Source organism: Poeciliopsis prolifica, unplaced genomic scaffold (assembly GCF_027474105.1).
Source record: "Poeciliopsis prolifica strain line A6 unplaced genomic scaffold, Auburn_PproV2 SCAFFOLD054, whole genome shotgun sequence".
Taxonomy (NCBI): Eukaryota; Metazoa; Chordata; class Actinopteri; order Cyprinodontiformes; family Poeciliidae; genus Poeciliopsis; species Poeciliopsis prolifica.
The window spans coordinates 2,289,072-2,310,280 of record NW_026562429.1 but is presented as its reverse complement, the minus strand read 5'-3'; the positions used below and the strand labels follow the sequence as shown (position 1 = coordinate 2,310,280).

The window sequence follows — 21,209 nt, the reverse complement described above, 5'->3', positions numbered from 1 at the left end:
AGCTTGTAAGAATAAACTCACATCACTAGCTGAATTTCCATTGCACAATTTGACATTTTGAAAGTAAATTTGTTTATTGTAAACACCAATTTTGGAAAAATGTTTAAGTTAAAAGGTTTTGTATTATTTTATGTGCGTTTCTTATTTAATGGAAACACCCCAATTGCAAAAATGTTATTTTTCTACATTTGTTAAGGAAGCATGGCTATTGTTTTTGTAAACGCTGCAACATATGAGGATCATAGTTCATTTAATGCCCATTTAAACACATCAGTAGACATTTACTAGAGCTTTGCTTCGGTACACCTTCTGGATGTGACAGAGTGAGACAGAAAGGGGATTCACTTTCCGTCCTGCAGTAAAAGCTCTGGATTGCATGTCACTGCTCTGGCTATCATCCAGACCTTCCATTAGGTCGTCACCAGACCATGGCAGGAAAGGCCTTTGCCACTTTGCTCAACAACTGAAGAAATAGTCTGTGCTGATACCTTACTAGACCCTCTATGTGTGACTGTAAGTCTTGTACCTATTTTGCTTTTCCTCGGTGTTGGAATGTTTAAAGGATTATGGAGAGATTTACCCCTAAAACATTTACTGGTTAATTTTTATTTGTTTTATTTTAGGAATAAACAATCATAGCTGCTTTCTGGTTGGTGGATTTTGTGAAGCATTTGTGGCTTCACAAATTTGCTGATTTTTATTTTTGTTTTTGTGGAAAGGAACTCCTAATTATTCAGGAAAACCTACATATCTGTTTACCTTTTTTGTATTGCTCATTTAAACATTTAAATATTAGAAAATGCAGCTTTAGAAGCGGGAATGGTACATTGCTACTGGATAGCATTTGCAAAGCAGCCAATCAAGCATTGCCATTTATTTACCTTGGCACTGATTGGCTGTTGTCCTAACAGCAGAGATGATGCACACTGCAGATATTGTCCTGAGATAGTTTCCATGGTGTGTATACGTATGTTCAGGTAACCATCTGTTCTCAAACACACTGGTTTTCCTTTGGTTTCCCTGTTAATAATAAAATCACAGCCAAATGTTGTGTTTTGCAGTTGGTGTGTAATATAATCAGTGACAGAGCGGACAGATGGCTCCATTTAAGTTTCTGTGGTCCTCTCCCAAAAAGGTGCCTTCTGGTTCGCCCAAGCAAAACACTGTGAAACTTATCACAACTTGTAAACCTTCTTTGGAACTAATAGATATTTGTGACATTCCAATCCAATCTTATGTATTGTATTGGGTTTGGTTATTTCATTTGTGGCTGTTTGGTTTTCTCTTTCCTGAAATCTGCCCACAGTGCCCAGAACAGCTGAAGCACTTAATAAAGTGGGAATATTTATCTATTTTTTTGCAAATGAATCATATTTAAAAATTTGGCAAGTCATGCTTTCAGTGAGTCTTACCACAGCGTAAATATGCTAGCATTAGCTTAGCACTTTTAGCCCACTGTTCAACATTAAAGCATTGTTAACAAGAACTTGTCTTTACTGAAAAATAGCTGTTTTTTTTTTTTCAAGTATTGCAGCCACAGCTCGACATAATTGACATGGAATATCAATAACATTGAGTATAACAGTTTGTCAACATTATTAGGTTAATTGGATGAATCTTGTGATCCTGTGATACTGAAGAACAGCATTAATATTGATCATTTAAATCTGGTATTAAACTGAAGCTCGGTATCAGTGTCACCGAAATTAGTAATAGGAATTTTAAAAAATGAGAATGGGAAGTTTCTAATGCAGACAAATGGAATTGTAAACATAAATAAGCTTTTCTGTCCAAGTGGCATTTATTTAAGAAAACAGTGCTTATTACATGACCAAACTGTAGCATTTAGCCAGCCCTAACTTTATCTTTTTTACAACTCTAGTACAAGTCTATTTACAGAATCCAACTAACAGAAACATACAATTTTCACATGGGCCTCTTCCATTAATTACAAAAATCCTCAAGTGTTTCCAAAAATAAAAAATACAGATTGATGATTGAGAGATAAATAGATAAATACACAAGCATCCGATCAGACTCAGTCATAAATAAATAAAACAATAAATAACATTCAGAAGATTCTTTGGGCAAACTCGGCCCGTTTCATTTACCTCACAGGTTCTGGCATTGGTCTCGATGCCAGTCTGAGCACAGTACAGCACGCTGACGGAATCAGCTGTTACTTATGGGGATGAGAAAAATGAAGAAGCGTACTGGGTATGTGCCATGACACAGCAGGTGAAACGACAATTATATTGAGGCACTTTAAAGGATGTTCCAGGAAATGACAACATTTCCGTGCGTCTTCCCAAGAGAAAACAAAATGCAAGATGTTAAACAACATTCAATCGACAAGAAATTGAATGGCTGCCTATCTAATCATGTTAACAATTTTTTTGTGTTTTGTTTTGTTTGTTTGTTTGTTGTTGTTTTTTTACAATTTTGGGACTGAACATTGTAAAATGACCTTACAAAATAGAACCAGTGAGTTTTAAAACAAAAACATTGGAGAAAAACTATGGTGACAAAAATATGAAGCAATAGCAAAAAAATATAAAATAAAAACAAAACAATGTTACATCTTCCCTTTTCAAGTCCGTGAGGAACATCAGTGCGTGTTCTCTGTGTTTGTCGAATCTGAATGAGTTTCTGACTGCTCTCCAAAGATCCCCGCCAGAGTTTTAAAGTGAGGCCCCCAGTCGCTGAGGTAGTCGTAGTCCTCCTCAAAGTCTACTGCGAGCGACTCGATGGAGCTGAGAGACTCTGCCACCGAGCCGTCCCCCTCGTAGGCGTACGTGGCCAAAGAGTCGTAGGGCGGAGCCGAGTTGTCCGCGTCGTGCTCTTTCAGCCGCTGGTTGATGAAGTCTCGGATGTCTGAGCTGTCCTGAGAGGCGGGCGGCCTGGGGCCTCGCTGCATCTCGGGCTTGATGTCCCTGCGGTACAGGTTCTCCTTGACGACCTTGGGGTTTCGAAGGGTCCCCATGTCAAAGGCGTGCGTGTCCTCTTCCCCTCCTCCTTCATCGTCATAGTGGATCACATTATCTCGGATGTCTTCTTTAGAGGACATGAGGGTTTCCTTTTTCTTCTGTCGCCTTAATCCCACGTAGAGTACAACGATAACTGCGGAAGGAAATGTAAAAAAAGCTCGGTGTTAGGAAGTCATTCCACTGTACTCCGTAGCAGGGGTTCCCAAACTGCACGACAATGTTTACTTCTATTTAAAATTGAAAGGTGAAGAAATTTTTTATCAAATTACGAAGAGAAAGTGCAAAAAATGAGATGATTGCATATTCTTAAATAATAGATTGAAAAATTCCTGAACTCACTTGTGTAAACTCTGAACCTGATAACTGATTTACATGCTCTCAATAATCATGTTAACTGGACTTTGGTCTGTCACGGTAACATATTTAGCCAGACCACAAATCGTCCCAGAAGTTATGATAATAACGATGAGACCATTTTAAATTAATGTCATTATAATATAAATACACTCTCTCTAAGATGAACAAACTTTAATTTCTAGTGAACATTTATTACTGGAACTAGAAGACATTTTAAATATTCAAAATAAATAAAGCAACAAATAAAATGGCACTAAAGTCTCTGTAAACAAAATTGTCCTTAAAAAAAGGGGATAGTTGAGACCAAAGCGCCACTGAAGTCTTTTGTCATCCAGAGAGAGACACGAGAAATACAAACAATCATGCAAATGGAAATGATCGAGTTAATTTAGCTATGAATTGAAATCAGGTGTGCTGAATGCAGAGAAACCAAAACCACCTAAAAAATTAAAACATCTTATAACAAACATTAAACATTATCATTATTATAAAGCAGATTTCATGGTTCTGTTCAATAGGTTGACAGCCACTGTGGCTATTTCATGAACAGTTTGTAATTAAAAAATATATTTAAAGAACTTTTCATCCACCTTACTTAGCAATTAACATAGCCAGCTGTTGGCAATGCAATTTTTTCAAAAGCTTCCAGTTCCCAGATGATTTAAAGATTCTGAGAATTTATCCCAACATGAACATGTCTGAAATTTCCTGGTTGTACATCTTGGATTTTATTTAGTGCCATTAATCTTTTTTTTTTCTGGTCATTCTTTATCCGAAAGCTCCTGCAAACTCTTCCATCCGAGTTTATTATCTCATTAGCATTTATAACATGAAGCAGTAAGATGATCAACATTGTATTCTAGTGAGCAAGTTAACACACTGACATTTGCAATTAACTCACAGGCTCCCCTGCGCCTACAGTACAGACTCAGAAACCTGACTTTAAATGACTCTGAATCCTGCTCAAGCATCTAAGTTAGCTCATTATTTCAATTACACAGACAGCGCTTGTTTTATTTGAGCTACTTTTAACGGTGAGTTGAAACAAAAGTGATGTGTACGCTTTGTCCAAAGTATTTCTGATTCATATTTGCGGGTCTGGATATTTTCCAACGCCTGCCGTTTTGATTTGGTTTCAACCATAAATAGGTGAAAACAAAAAAGCAGAATAAGACATGATGAATTTTGAAAAAATACTACAATTTTCTGTTAGGAAGCCTTTTCAACAATAGTAATGGTTCTAATTGCTTAAAACAGAAAAACAGATACATGATTATATATGATGAGATTTGCATTATTATTTCAATTTCGGGGGAGGAAAAGGCAATGAAGGGTCATAAAAAAATTTATGATCCCTCGCTCTAGAGATGAAATCTTTGAGTTGTGATTGTTTTTAGTTATTTGTATGGCATTTTAATTGTGAAACCTTTTGGCTAGGATTGAAAAAGAGGAAATTTGTCTCAGCAGTGGGACTTTCCTGATTAAATAAAAGTAAAAAGACATAAAAAGAACTTTGAATTGCAAGAACATTTTAGCGATTTTGGTACTGTATCTTTTTCAAACCTTGCTGTCCTTTGATATCAGTAGCCAATCCATTCCCACATGAACATTAATTAGAGGCTAATTTTCACTCATGGAAACAAAAAAAAACCCCTCAGAGGTTCCCTAAATAGCTTATTTTAGAGAGCGTCATAGACCACTCTTGTGGTGTTTTCTTCCCAATGCAAAGCAGTAAATTTCCTGCTCTCTCTTCTCCCTTGTCAGTGCAATCTGTCTTACTCTGTCTATCTCCCCTCTGCGTCCCTTGGTCTGTCTGTGCTCTGAATAATGCAGTAAATATGTGTTTTTCTTCTGGCTCTGTGATATATAGCTGCACTTCAGCGGTGGAGCAATGGAAGGAATAACTCTGAAATCAGTCAGTGAAATGAAAGAGTCAAATAAATACATTGAAGTTGAAAAAATAGGTCTCCTGCTTTAATCCTCTCCTTTATATAACTTTTCTGCTTTTCTTCACTTGCAAATGAATTCATCAGCCTTTCTGTGGTGTGGCAGCTCCCCCTAGTGGCGAATTTTCAGACTTCCGTAGGACGGTTAATATAGGGCATCCTGGTCGCATGCCGAGCCGTCACGTTGTCCGTGCTCATCAGTTTGGAGGTAAGTGAAGCTCTCGTAACAATCTGTTTCATTTGCATCATTATTTGTCCCGGTACAACAAATCTTGCTCAGTGTCTCTGCGGAAACGCTCACAGTGTGAGTCTCTCTGCCGCCTCCCTTGTCGGGGACAGTCTGACAGTTTGGCATCAGCCTCAGCCTTGAGGGGCTGACTCAAGCAGGAGCTTTGAAGACAGCCTTCAGATGGAGAGGACACACTGAGACAGCTCTGCAGCAACCCACCACAATCCACTACAAGCCTTTTTATGCTTGATAACATACTAAACACTCAGCCATGAGTGGATATGTCACCTGAATGCATTCAGAAGGCGTGTGGAAAAAGGGGATTAATTATGAGAAGGGGTTTCAATTCCATGTTGGACGTCAATTAGGAAAGGTAATAGTACTTAAAATAAAGCTGCAGTACGTAGCTTATCATATATAGAAAAAAAATCTAGCTCCTCTGCCTTCTTCAGCGCACCCACAGCTAACTAAAAATAACCAATCAGAGCCAAGAGGCGGGTTTTAGCGCTGTCAATCAAGCCCATGCACACACTGCCAGCAGAGCCTGTTGTGAATGCTAATGCTAGCTTGCATGGTCACCGATGGTGGAGGATAAACATCTTTTATGTAAAGGTAAGTTGTTTGTGTCATTAGCACATTTAGCAGCACCTTCACAAAGGTGATTGACAGTACTATGACCCTCCTCCCAGCTGTGATTGGTTGTTTTTGGCCAGGAAATGTGCATGTCTCATAACACAACATGGTGACAGTTTATCAAATATGTAAATGTTACATAAATTAGAGCACAATTTTTACCGTAAAACAAAACCTTTTACTTCTCTTGAAATACGCAGGTCAATTGGAAAAATTAATAGCAATAGATTAAAGGAAAAAGTGAGATATTTTTCTTCTTTTTACCATGACCTGACAGGAGAATAAAAAGCTGCAGCATGGGAGGCATCGACAGAGCAGAAAAATGTTATTTAATTTATAAAGCTTAGCGGTTCCTCCCTCCGATCTTTAATGTCCCAACGAATGATCATATATGGGAGATTTAATTATGTCCGGCTGCTCTTGGAAAAATTCCTGCTCTGATGGCGAGAAAAAGCAAAAATACATTACAGTGAAATGCTGAAGCACATCTAAATGTCGAAGAATTTAGTACACATCTTTTAACGTATCTACATTAATCAGCCTTCACGTATGAAATCTGCAGAAAACTGTTTGGAAAGAAAAAAATAGTAATAAATAGTTGGCAATGGACAAACCTAAAAAAGGAACCCAAATAATCCCATATTTTTAAGACAATCTTTTCTGTTGTTAATTAGATCACTTTTAGATTTTCTGCTTAATTTGATGGCAAACAAATAAACTGTAAAATGAAAACCGTTGTCTTCGGTAGCAACTCAAATCACCAACAGCAAATGAATAGCCGTGGAATAGAAATGTCAGTAGTTTGACATTTCATAAAATGTCAACATCTCTCTTTTTGACAACAGCTGGACGTGGTGATCAATACCACTATCCTGGAATCCGGTCGTCACCATTCTGACTGCAAAGCAGGACGACACTGCCCCCACAAGTGAAAACAGAAGAGACCCCAACAAGAAGATGAAGATAAAATATTGAGAAACAAAACAGATGTTCAAACGTCAGTTGGTTTTTGCGCAGCTTGTTGGAAATGCCATCTTCCTCGTCGCCTGCTGACTCAATTCTATTTTCTTGCTAGTGGTTCATGTTAGGGCATCTCAAGATCTTACAGGAAAAATATTTTCTTTCAAAAAATAACTTTAACATAAGAAAATACACTTTATTCTTCACACACCTTGCAGGTTACCTTCTTAAACACTGAGGTTACTTTTTGAAATCACTAATGCCACTTCCAGGAAACTTTCTGAAATCATCAAGCTACTTTTGTGCAATTTATGTTTGTTTTTTTGTTTTTGACCCAGAACTTTCAACTCATTTTTAGAAATGTACCTTTTACTTTCTGAAACTAAAGAGTTAACCTATCTTGAACTGACATTTACATTTTGAAACTTACTGGTTACTTTTCATAATTTTATCTGAAACCTAAAGTATTCTACTTCTTCAAATTGATCCAGAAATTAAATTTAACTTTAAAGAAAATCTCTCTTTACTTGGTGAAAAAGGAAAAAGGGTCACTTTCTGCCAGATCTCACCTAATAAGATGACGATGCACAGAAGAATGGCGATGAGAGCTCCTGTGCTCAGGCCCACAGGAAGGAAGATGGCCTCGGCGCTGCATGTCAGCAGCGAGCCGTCCGATTCGCAGCCACACACACGAATGGTTAGCGTCCCCGTGCTGCTCTTTGGCGGGTAGCCATTGTCTTCTATCACAACAGGCAGGAAGTAGATCTCCTGCATACGCCGCCTGAAGCCGCTCCGCTTTGTCACAATTCCTGCCGTGTTGTCTGAAAGAGACGCAGCATGCTGATTCATATCGATTCAAAAGAACTTGTTTTGAATTAGAACTAGGTTAGATCTAGGACTTATTTTTCATCTTTGCAGGTTAGGTATTCAGGGAACACAAACTGAAATAAATCAAACAAACTTCTGAGAAAGTCTAGAAGTCCAAGAATGGGAGGTGAAACTTTATTTCTGATAGTGTTTGATGCCTTTTGAATGAAATGAAAACGCCTACATATCAGTCTCATCTTATTAAAGTTTTTAAAGTTATCGCCAAACCACACCCTTCCTCTGCTCTGAGATCGACTTATTTTCTAATATCTTTGCTCACAAAGAAAGGATTGATTCTGAAATTAGCTATGATAGGTACTAGCAGGGAAAATAGAGATGAAAGCATGAAAAAGGTGCGAGTTGAGAAGACAGCCAGAGGTGCAAGGATGGCAAGTTGAATAGAGGGTGACAATGTACACACGGGAGGGGAGACATGTCGGTTCGAACCTGCCTCTTCCTGTCTAACACAGCCACGTTGTCTGACCCCTGTCAAGACAAGTTTGTTGCACCAACAAAGCCTGCACTCTTTCTGACAGGAGGTCAGGCGTTTTAACACACCTCGCATGTTGTGCACAGCCGTGGTTTTTGTTTGCCTCACTCTCTCTCTCTCTCCCGGGCTCAACCTGTGCATCGCCTTCAGTGTTTGTATTTCCTGTCCCTGCCTATCAGATCCTGGCCTCCATCCGCAGAGCGTGTTTCCTAGGCTGCTGGCAGTCAGGAAAGTGAAAGACAGTGTGTCCAAAAGGTAAAAGTGGATCAGAGGTTCAGACCTGGGCTTGTCAAGGACGGTGAATCCATTCGTTTCCCCTGGCCTCATCCTGCCATGTCCCACTTTTCACTCCACGTCTCTTTGGCTCCACTTCAAAGGGCTCGGCGAGCTCACGCTGAAGAGTGTCACACGTGGCCTTATCATATCACCGTGTGCTTTAAAGTTATTTTCAGAACAGAAACGTGACACTCTAACGAACTTTTGCTGGCTCCAACCATCTCTTGATCTTGAGCGATTTTTAAGCTAATTAGCTGGAGGTAGAAATGGACGAAGAGCCGTTAGAACGCTTGTGTTCTGCATGGCTCCAGTATGACGTTGATTATTAATAATGTGGGTTTTTCTTTCAGTGGTCTTGTCATGATCTCTTGACCCACCTGATCTTTGTTTGTATCCATTTTCCTCAGCATTTGGAGCCTTGATTTTTCCTTATTCATTGTCACATCCTTCCATTGTCTTTGCTTCAGCTCTTGTTCAGTGGAATCTTCTGTGGTTCTGGTTTTATTTATCTATTATTTCTGTTCCTTTTAGTAAGATTTGGACCAGTTGGTATTCTATCTCAAGTGAACCCTTTCAGTGTGAATTCGGCCTTCTGTTCTGGATCAATATTCCATTTTTCAAAATTTGGTTTTATCTTTCTTGAGGAACCAATATGAGATTAAATTGTTTTAATATTTTTAATAAAAGCAAATGCTTTTCATACAGCTTCAGCACAGGTTTTTTAATACCTAATGCTCAGCTAAAAATGTTTTGCATCATTTATTTGCCTTCATATTCACATACTTACTTCCAAAGTCTCGAACTGTGAAATTCTTATTCTTGACGTCTTCCTTCGACGTTCTGAAGGAGAACTGTTGCCCAGCACTCTGTAGGTCTTGATCTTTTGCACTGAAGATTTGAATCACCTAGTAGGCATGAAAAAAAGAAATAACACATTTATACAGATTTATGTGTACTTTAAGCACCACTCGCTAATGCCAGACATTTCAAAATCTTAGTGCAGATTTCTGTGTTGGAGTAAATCAGTTATATTTCTCATCATGATATAGAAGCAGTAGTATGTCCTGACAACGGTGCATTTCAACCCTTTCAGGCCTGAGACTTGGCAGTGATTGGTTCTCCCTGTCATGTTGGATACAGCTGCTGAGCACTTTCTACATCATCTCAACATATGGTGTGATGGATTAACTTCCTTAAAAACCAGTGGGATTGCTCACTGGTTGAAGGACAGAAGCTCATGTATTTCCTCCTCTAATACAGTTTTCTGTGTTTCTCTACCATGAAAGATGTTTTTATCCACAGTTTTTTTTTTTTCCTTTCTTGCTGGCTGAGTAATTCCTACTCGTGCCTACGGGACTTTCTACCTTCTCATACGTGAAGGCGGAAAGCTGTTCACACACCCAAACAAAACACTGGACTGAAGTCAGACCATCACCAGGATGGAACCTCAAATCCCAGAAAGTTAAGGAAATGGGACTAACATGAAGACAATGAATAAACACAAATTCTTATAAAGTATTTGTGGTCTAGTTTCTAATGTGAATATCTTAGATCTGCCTCATTTTACGTCTTGTAATTGAATATGTAAGTGGAAGCAGTGCTTTTTTATAATAAATAAATTGACTTAAATAAGGTCCCATATCTTACTGAAAAGTTACTTGTAAGTTAGTTTTGTCTTATTTCAATTCTGTTAAAATATTAGACAAAAAATTTGAAGCAGTGACAAGTAGAGATGTGTGATTCTACATATTTTGGTATCAGTCCGATAACTAAATCCAGAGCCCGTATCGTCGGTACCAATACTGATACCAATATTTTTTTATTGAAGTTTGATATGTAATCATGTTTTTTTTATTCATTACTTTTTTTCAAACATAAGGCAGAATATGTAGATTTATAGGTATCCACAAATTACTTTAATAACATATTAAGAAGTTTGTGTACAATTTTCCAAAAAAAAAAAAGAAAAAAAAAAACCCATATATATATATATATATATATATAGAGAGAGAGAGAGAGAGAGAGAGAAAAAATGAAAACAAAGTATTTTTTGAGAATACAAAACTAAAACTACATTTCTAGAGGGAAGCTGAAACTAAATCAATTTTATTGTGTTAGTATCAAATCCAATACAGATACCGATATTATTGATGTTTTGGATCGATCCACCAGCCTCTAGTGACAAGAACAGTCTGACTACCTCAGATTATATACCCAAACAGAGACTGCAGTCTCTTTAACCTTTTGCTATTAATGCACCAGTGCTTTTCTAGCCCAGTCCCTTCTGTTTTTTAGTAATCAAAGACATTGTGCTGCACTTGTGACAGATAAAACAAAACAAAAAAAAGCAAAAATGGGAGCTGAGAGGAGGGGTAAAAAAACCCCAACAAAATTAAATGGAAAGTTTCTTGCTTACTTTGCTTAACTCCATAAACAAATACGCCAAGTTAAAAAGTCTATTAATTCTCCAGCATGTTGAAATTCAGGGATGCCTTATATTTCTCCCTCTACTCTCTCTCTCCTGTGATAAGTGCAGCTGTGCAGCACACAGTCTGCTCTTCCTCAGTCACTGGGTTTGACCTGCTGAAGACCTCCAGGCCCATCCCAAGATCCCCCTCCAACAAACAGGAGCGACTAATCAGCCCTGCTGTCGTGTTACATTATTTCGACTGCTCTCCATGTTTGCCCTCTCAGTATTTGAATAAAATTCCCTGTAGGGGGATAAAGCTGACACTGGGTGGGATGAGTGTTCTGCTCTGCTCCCCACAGCGGATGTAAAGTTCACACTTTCGATCTCCGCCGAGCTGGATTAGCTTTGTGATGAATATGTCCCGTTGTAGCTAATAGTCACTTTAATTAGAGTTTAATTTATTAAGCTTGTCTTTTTGGTGCTGAATTAGTGAGTCAAAATGACACCAAGAGCCCATCCAACAACAGACACTGGGGAAAGTTGTGTTTTGGGCCGTAACTCCATAAAATGTTACTTGAATTTACTGAAAACTGGAGTGAACAGTTGTAAAATAAGCAAACTGAAAAACTTTTGAGATGTTTACAACATCAAAATATGATATTCTTTTCTTTGCAGCAACAATTTAATAAAAAGTCTTAAGCATTTGAAGTCTGGTCAGCTGCAGCTTTATTTTGCTTATTTGATGAAACTGGGGAAGTCTAAATATGATCTGGATAAAATATTAATCATTATATCTGATTGTGTCAAATATTTTCTAATTATTTCAAAACAATTTGGTTGATCTAACAATTTTGCAGGTCACTTTAGAAATAAGTGTGTCACTTTTATATTTCCTTTTCTTAAGAAAATAATAAAATACAGGAAACAAAATTAACATATTTAGGTAATTGGTGATAGAAGCTTGAAATGGTCAATTTTCTCACTTCTTGATGCAGCTAGCTGTGTCGAAGTGCTAACAATAGCTAAAACAGCAAGAATTGTTACTTTTTTGTAGCGTATAATGAAATATTTCCTTGAATAACTGTCTTATTTTTTAGATAACTGCTGACAGGGACTCACTTCCTGCTGGCACTTGTGATGGTGTTTTAACTGCTGAACCTCGCTTGTCGGACAACAGAAACTGAACAGAGTTTCAGCCGTTAGTTTGTTTTTCTTCTCCACTTACAACATTTTTATTATTTTCTTAAAATGTTTTATTTCTTTTTCTGTTTGCTGCTTAGTTTACGTCTCAGCTGAGTTCAGTCGCTTCTTGCTTCATGGACGAGAAGGATTGGGTTTACCACATTAGGTGCAGCTGTTGCTGTTTTCCATAATTATTTCTGAGGATTGTTGTTAGTCTTGATTACAGCCACAATACACAAATTTTTGAGGTTAAAATGCTTAACTTTTATTCTTTGAAGATTTTTTCACTCTGGAAGGCCATGTTCTTTTTACAAACAAAGTTTTATATTAGGAAAATACTCAGGATGTTCCAGAAATGGTAAATTTCAAGCAGCTTCTGTGTTTTCTCTTTTCTTTTTCTTTTTTTTCTTTTGAAGCATGTTGCAGTAGCAATTAACCAGCTGTTAAGCAAATGGTTTTGCAATGATTGGGTAGTCAAGGGAATTGCTTTTTTTTCCCAGACACTTCAGCAGGTGGTATTTGGTTTTAAAAAAAGTTTCTTAAATGCATCTTTGTAATTTGGCACACATCTTTGATGCACTGAATGCTGCTTAACACTGCAGGCAGGAACAGCCGAAACAGCAAAGCTCTTGCTCTTTAATTAGAATTTGTCTTGGAAAACTCCCCCTTTGCTTCACTCAGAAACACTTCCCACCCCACCTGTGATCATGAGTGTGGCTGTCACGGCTGCAGCTGCTCATTACTGCGTTCCATTGTATATGTGAAAGCTTCAAATGTATTTTGCTTTCACACTCGGCTGCATTGGAGGCAAAGAAAGATAAGGATGCTTGCTAAATGGTGTAAATATCAGTGTAATTACTCCTGCATAATGGGCTGATTCGCCAGTTTAGCATTTCAATATGGCACAGCAAATACCTTAAATAGCAGAAACACATTAGAGAACTGTCTCTGTTAAATACAGCCAAAAGGGAGGGACTTGTTTTATGTTTTCTTTCTGCTTTGTCCCATTACACACTTGACCAACTGATAATGTGAACCATTATTTGTAAAATTAAGGAAGAGACCTGCTTTATGTAACTCCATCGACTCTGATTCTTTTCACCTGCAAATTTCCAGGCTTTTTCTTGTTTCGAGGCACACATTTACGTGAAAAAAAATATTGATTTCCTGTGCTTGGTTTCATCATGGTTACAGATTATTTTCAATCAGAAGGGCCACAGCATGAGGCACTCCAAAACAGGCATTGTGTGTCTATTTCAACTGTGCCGGTGCAGATAATCATTGGGGGGAGGTATACCATGGATTTTTTTTTTCTTTTTCAAGAAGCAGATCAACAATTTTTTATCGTTCCCCAGCTGTGTGCAACACCTGGTGAAATCACGCTGTGGAAACGCTGCAGGAAAACATGGAGTGGGTGAGGAAGGAGGCATAAAGGAAATGAAGAGATGGAGTGAAGGTTAAATTACGGTAAAAACAGGGGATAGATGATAAATAAATGAATTTTAATTTAGGTCTGTGCATTGCTGCAGGATTGCATGAGATCTGTGCAAAAGTTTTGGTTTCAAATAATTATTTGGGGGCAGATAACTACCAGATATATACTATACCCTTCTGAACTTTATTAAGACATCATGAATGCATGAAAATGTTGAAGTGTGATGTCATAAGATCCTGCTCGTTGACAATGATTCGCATCGGTTTTAGCTGTCAAGTTACCAATGCAATGCTCTAAATCTTAAATGTACAAATGATATGTTAAAGACAAAAGGACACAGTACTTTGCTATTAATTGCCAACACGACCACAACTAGACGACAAGGTCGGGAAAAAGTTTTAGTTAAAAAAAAGGAGAGGGAAGTAGGTCAGTTATGTTAGCTTGTCTTTGACAGCCTTGACATGCAGATGTGCTGCAGAATGCAGAATGCTTTGGTGCAGTTAAAAAGGTGACCCACAAACAAACTTTCTGACTGAACATCAATATAAAAGGTGTTTAAACTAATAACTAATAAACCATTTTAGTAGACAGAGTGAGGAATAAAGGAATATGAGTGATTTTGACTCATTATTCACAAGTTTTTCTGCATGTTCTACTTTGGTGTGAAACACTGCACTTAATGAATAATACCTACATCTTCAGGTTTATTTTGTTAACAGAATTATTCTACAATGACATTGTAGCTGTGGTTGGCATGTAAAAGAATCGTCTTTTTGCTCTCCAGCGTTCTGCACATTTGCAAAAACAGTAACATGTTAATAGTTTACAGATCATCATTTTTATCATACATGTAGCTCTGAAATATGGGGAAAATGTTTGCAAAGCAGCCAATTTATTTTCCTTGAGATTGATTGGTTGTCCCACTAAGATTGGTGATAAATAAGCCTGTACATATTAGCTTGTACAGTAGACCATATTAAGGTAAGTTTGGGGTTTGACCCATTTAAAAAGGCAGTTATAGGTTTAAGTTGGAGTTCTTAAGTATTTGTGACTTTTGCTGTTTGTAAGGGGTTGAGATCACTAAGCAAATACCTAGGGTTCCAGTAAAACGTTTTAGTCTGACCTTTGTTTATCAGCAAGCTAGACTTTTCATTTTTCCAAGTATCCAGGATTTCCCATAACATTTCTCAGCGTTTATAGATTTCCAGAGGGTTGGCTTGTTCAGAGGTATCATCTACTCAGACCAGGTGTTACAAATTTCAAACCTCCATAAAGAGTTTGACTCACAAAACTTTTCTCCAACAATCAGCAGCCATCAGCCCCCTGAACCAGATGCCAGGCACTCTGAAAGTTATAATTGAGGCTCACAAAGCAGAGGCATGCTGTAATAAGACAGCAAAGCATTTTTAGCCAGCTGTTACATCAGTCTGTAGCATAATTTTTAAAATTAAAGCAGTGGAGGTCAGGGTGACCTCTAGAAGAGAAAATATGCTTCTACTGTGGAGCTGAACTGCCTAACCATTGGCTGCATTAAGGAATTTTAATTCTGCATCCATCTATCAAAGTCCAAATAAACAAAGCATTCTTAGTTATGTTGTTAGCATATAGACATAATCACATAAATGTTTTAAAGGATTTATAGACCTGCACTTTAACCACTCAGAAAACCTTTTAGTACGAGCTTTGTCTGATGGTGCATAAACAATTTAAATGATTTGGAGAAAAAAAAAAGTCTGAATTCTGTATCCGGATCATTATAGATAAGGAAAAAAATTTCTAGAAAAAAATAAAGAAATTTCTGATTTCCAAAAGTTGAACATTTTAAATGTTTTCCTTGACAATTTCTGAATGGAAAGAATTAATTCTTATTTCTATCCACAATGGCCCATATATGCCATTGTGAAAAAAGTCAGAATTGTTCTTCTCAATGGCCTTCATCTTCTTCTCTATGAAGGGTGCATTTCACTAGTTCAGTTTTTTTTTTCACACAAACTAAAGAAAACAAATAAATAAATCAGATACCAGTTTTATGTTGGAAACTTTTACCTCACTGAACAAGATAAACATGAATTTGTGAGGAGCAAACTGTTTTCTAACAGTGTTTTTTTTTTTTTTTTCCATAAATTTGTAGCTTGTATCTGTTAAGGGGAGCAACGCTCGCTCTTCTCAAGCATCAAAGCTGTTTCTACCCAATCATGAGGGAAGAAAACATGTTAGACTCTCGTGTCTGTAAAGACGGCGGCGCCTTCAAATGAAGGGCACAGCCGTTGTTTTGATTGCAGCAGGCCTAAGGACCAGCGTGATGAAAGGGGTCCGCGGTGATTTGATGGACTGCCAGAGAAGCTGCTCCAGCACAACACTAACTGCATATAGATTCCAGCTAATGGGCTAATTTACAGGCACAGGTAGTTTACAATGCACCCTGGCAAATTCCCCGCCGCATCCCAAATATACAGTTTGAAATGCAGTCTGGGTAGCAGTTATGTGCAGAACGCTGCTGCATTTATTATTGCTTCTGCTACTAAATTGAACTCTGTAAAATGGGCAATTCGATTCCTTCTACATCAAAAAGTTCTATTTAAGCAACTGCAACTGAACTCTGTGTTCAGAGATATGATGGAGGAAAAATGTGATCTTTTTGTCAAATGTTTGCTTTCTGAAATAAGTGGCAAGAAATACCACACTAATACGTAATATTCTAATTTTAACAACGTTCAAATTACAACACATACATGGTGTTGAACGGCTTAATCAAAATCCAGATTTCAACTTGACTAAAATGTTTTGGTTGCACCTTAGAGGTTCTTTGCAAAACCGTGTCCATCCATCCATACCTCAAAAAAGTGAAGCATCATTAAAAGAAAAAAAACAGTGGAGTAAAATTTCTAAACAACATGACAGACTCATAAGGTCAGATCAAACTTGATCCCTGAGGGTGTTTTTACAAGCTGCTGAATAACAATGAGTCATTTCTACAAAGTATTTACATTCTTGCTTCATCTTTGCTTAACAAGTGTAGAATTCATTCTATAATTTTCCATCTTTGATATTATTTTTATATAAAAAAAACTCTTCTTCTGACGTGAAAGTCAAAGTTTAAAGTCAGAATTTCATTTTTGTTTCAGTGGCCCTGATCTTCTTCCATATCGAAAGAACCTGAAATGAGCAGAGAGAGGTTAATAATGCGTGTACCTGTCCCACTTTGGCGTTTTCACATACGAAGGTCTCATAAGGACTGGCCAGTTCAGGCGGGAACTCGTTTATGTCCAGGACGTGCACCGTGACGGCCACTCGGCTGGTCATTACTGGACTGTCTGCAGACAGGAGCACAAAACAAGAAACCTTTTTTTTCCCCCTTTTTCACAGCACTGACACCAAGTGGACGTCTGCAGGACTACCGCTTTATGACACAGCCAAGCATGCGGTTTTATCACTGTTGCAACGGAATGGCTGACTGGTTAAAGAGGCTGCAGCGCTCCAATATGCAGTCAGAGCGTCCTTGAAGAGATGCACTGTGAATCACCCCGTTTAACTTCTAATGCGTCCAGGAGATGTTGGGACATAAAATGCCCAGATGCTCCTATTTTGCAAATTATAAATTTTACGCCCATCTAAAAAAGTGCAGGTTTATAAAAGTTTGCTGAAATTTCTTTAAATACTTTTCCCCCTCTGGTTCAAGCAATAAAATGTGCCGCCCACTTTAATTACAGTTTGAAAGCCCCACTGAGTGAGACCAACCAGAATTCAGGCTTGTTTGCTACACCGTTGCCTCCCAGCAGGGACACAAAAGGGAAATGTTCCCTCTGTGCAAGTGGAAAACTTTATGGATTTGATGTGGAAGTGGGTTTTGTTGTGCAGTGGGAGGCTTAGTGTGTGTGGAGGTATGCACTGTGTGTTGGCTGGGTTTGGCGTGGCGGTGGTGGCGGGGCTTGAGAACAGGGTTGTGTAGTCATCTTGAAGGGATTGGAGGAGCAGGCTCAGATGTCAACCCGACTCTGACCTTGATGGAAAAAGCAATCTTCCCAACCCTGCTATGACAAAGAGCATGGGATTTGCTGCTCTCCGCTGACCCAGACACTAACATTTATGCTCATCCAGCAAAGAATCTCTGGATCTGCCTTCAAAATGATTTTTATGCTCTCTTAGGTCATAAAGTCTGTAATATTGGGCTTTAAAGCCGCTCACTTCTAGGTGCTGAAAAGCAAAATGTTCTTCTGTCGTTTGAAAGACTTATAAAACTTATAAGAAAAGTAGTACATCGTTGGTACCACTTGAGGGAGCAATAGCACAATGGATGTCTTCCAGTCTTTTCTGCATCAGCTCTTCAACTCCACAAACCCACTGCTCCATTTCATTACACTGAGAGTTACAACACTGCATTGCCAAGAAATGCTTCAAAAATTAGTGATAAAGTTGTCAGCATGAACTGCTTGGTTGCTGAACTTCACTTGTTTTAATTAGGTTCTTTTTAGTAGAACAGTCTGGATTTTTACAAGCAATCAAGCGCAGATAGATGTGGAATTTTAATCTTGTGAAAGTGCCACCGCTGACAAAATCATTGCGCAAACTCACAAGTCAAAACTTCATGAAAACGATGAGACAAATTTTCATTTGACTTAAATAGGAGTTTGAAAGCACTTTCTAATTGCAAGCAGTGAAGGTTATTACTGCATTTAATAGATCTTCCTGCTGTTTTTCACTCCCTAAAAATTTGATTTGGGTTTAATTGGCAAACAACAATCTTTTTCTGCAGTTTGTGCTCTTCCTTAGCACACCCTAAGCAACACAGACTGCGCCTCGGGATAGGACAAAATACACCGCTGTCTTTTTGATGCATGACTGCAGCGTTTGGGGTTGACCGGACAGATAAAAACTCTTCAAGGTTTGTAAAGTAAAAGGCAGTTTCCAGTGTTGGAGAAAGCTGTATTGAAAATTTGCATATTCTATAATTTTTGGACTGTTAAATAAAGGATGTAGGTAGTAATCACAACAAATGTCTACAATGACCTACTAGGGCTTTTTGAAAAACAGCAATGCAGAGGCGTCTCAGGCTGCTGCAGGCTCCAGTTATTGCCCCGTTCTATTTACCTCAATAATTCCAGTCGGATCTGCGATTGACGTCATCCCCAATTTACAGTGTTCCAGTTGCATGTTGGGGAAAAACCATTGGGATTTGCTAATTATTGTGCTCAATAGGGAGGCTAATTACAGTTAGCAATACAAGACAATACCAGCAGAAATCTCAACAATTTGTACTGTCAGGCATTGTGTCATAGAATCACAGTTGTGAGGAAAAGTTGGCCAGCTGTCAATAGCAACAAATAGAAACTGGTAACATTAACTTGAGTAATATTTTGGAAAAAACAATTACACTTTTAGGAGTATTTTGATTGTGTTGCAAATTTTACTTTTACTTGAGTGACTTCATTATGCAGTATTGCTGCTCTTACTTGAGCAAAATGTCTGTATATTCGACCCACTGTGAGTAACTTCACTAAATGGAGAACAAGCTTGTTTTAACCAGCTTCTTCAGTTCTATATTGAAAGTAATAGATTTTTGTCTGATATTGTAATTATTGCAGTTATTTAAATTATTACTATTGTTTTCAATTTACCCATTAAAATATCAACATTTCTACATACATTTATATTTTAGTCCACTTTTTTACCAAAACCTTTTTTACTCTTGATTGAGTAATTTCTTGGATGGCTACTTTTTAGTTTTACATGAGTAAAAATATGTTGAAGTAACTTCTGGGCACTATAAGCACATCTGCTGATTAAGGGTGCAACCACTAATGTTTATATGAACGGCAGCCATGTTGGAGTTCGCGGTTAAGATGGATGAAGAATCTCTGAATTTGTAGAGGGAAACTGAATTAGATCTGGAAACAACTTTACTCCCAATTTAGCTGTTTTTAAAATGTTAAATTGGAAGACCGGTCGGCAAACTAACGAGTTCTATTGATATTACGCCCATTGATGAGAAGACTTGTTTTTCCAGTACCACTAAAAGCTGCATGGTATTGACAGAGAGGTATTTTCCAAGCTTTTCAAATCTTATAAGTGCATTTTCCTTAGAGGTACAGCAAATAAACAAAGAAAAAAATCACCCAAACCCACATTAAATTGACATTTTTCCTAAGCTTAATTATAGCTGCAAACCATGTCCTATATTCACACAGGAGAATATAACAACAAAAAATTCTAAGGGGTCAAATCATATTTTTAATATGAGCATTTGCATTCAGATTATGAATAAAAATAATTAAAAAAGCACAGATATCCTTGAAAGTTCATGCCTTCCATCCGTTACTTAATCCTCAATAAGAACATGTTATTGTGGGTGAGTAAAACGTTTCAGACACAGCATGACCTCTCCTCAGTAAATGCATTATTTGTATTTACACCTAAGGAATCTGCACAGCAGCACTTATTGTTGCTCTTCATGGTTTAAAACCCACATAATAGACAGACGCTCTTCCAGTGATAACAATACAGCTCAGCACAGAGGAGCCATAAAAGCTGTTCAATACCCCGAACACCAAGTTCTGCCAAAACTTACTCAAGGTCAAAGACAGACTGAACTCAAGGCACAAACAAATGCTGAGCTGCTTTCTTTGTCGTTTCATTCATCCCCAGCAGTTACATTTAAACATCGACTTTAACACTTTTTATTTTTAATTGACAAGGAAAAATCATCGAAAACATTGTTTCCCCTGAGAGGAAGAGTCCATGGGAGCGAGAAGACAGGCGCAAAAAGCAGCTGTGAAAGGGGCAAAAATCATCAGAAATCCTCCCTCATTCCTTCATCAGGAATGACAGACCAAAACAATCAACCTTATAAAAGTCCCATCTGGCTTCCGATCCTTCGCCATCCGCACCAAATCCTTTCAGCCCACCTTGTCTCCTAATTTCAATGCAAAAAACCACACAGAAAAGCACGAACACACACACCGAGAACACAATTAGAATGTCACCGATGTGACCTTGAGGGGAAGTGAGTAATATCAGTTTCCAAGGCGACAATGATTCAAGTTTTAACAGGCCATATTTCACAGTCTGTCCTAATGAATATACAGCGGGTGTAATTTTGATTGAGCGCCAGCCTGCCTCTGGGATAATGACTTTGACGGTTCCTAGCCGATTTGATGACTTGATGACGATGGATTTGCTTATTTATGCGGAAATTCGCTCTAGTTCCTTCATAATAAACATAATTAGCTTGATGGCACGTCTTAAAGCCGCAGCGTCGGTTCCGTCGTGCATCTGCTCGCTGTAAAACTTGGGATGGTTCACACTTTACTGTGGGGTAAGTAAAAGTTGACTTTGTTCGTAAAAAAAACTCCCTCCAAATACCATCAAGAAAAAAAAAAAGGTAGTTAAAAATGAAAGCATTGTCGCGGCGAGCAATGCGAGAGGAGACGATGTCCTGAA

General features: G+C 38.0%; 1 protein-coding gene across 1 annotated transcript in view; it reads right to left on the bottom strand.

Annotated features, from left to right (window-relative positions):
• Positions 1-1,787: 1,787 nt before the first annotated feature.
• The window catches only part of LOC129378964 (cadherin-12-like), a 137,385-nt gene continuing 117,963 nt past the window's right edge, over positions 1,788-21,209 (bottom strand). Inside the window, exons 9-12 of the mRNA XM_055059470.1 lie at positions 16,965-17,086; positions 9,533-9,650; positions 7,682-7,933; positions 1,788-3,120 (exon numbers count right to left, since the gene is read on the bottom strand). Coding sequence (XP_054915445.1) covers positions 2,609-3,120; positions 7,682-7,933; positions 9,533-9,650; positions 16,965-17,086 — 1,004 coding nt within the window. The 3' untranslated portion in view covers positions 1,788-2,608. The remainder of the gene's footprint in view (positions 3,121-7,681; positions 7,934-9,532; positions 9,651-16,964; positions 17,087-21,209) is intronic.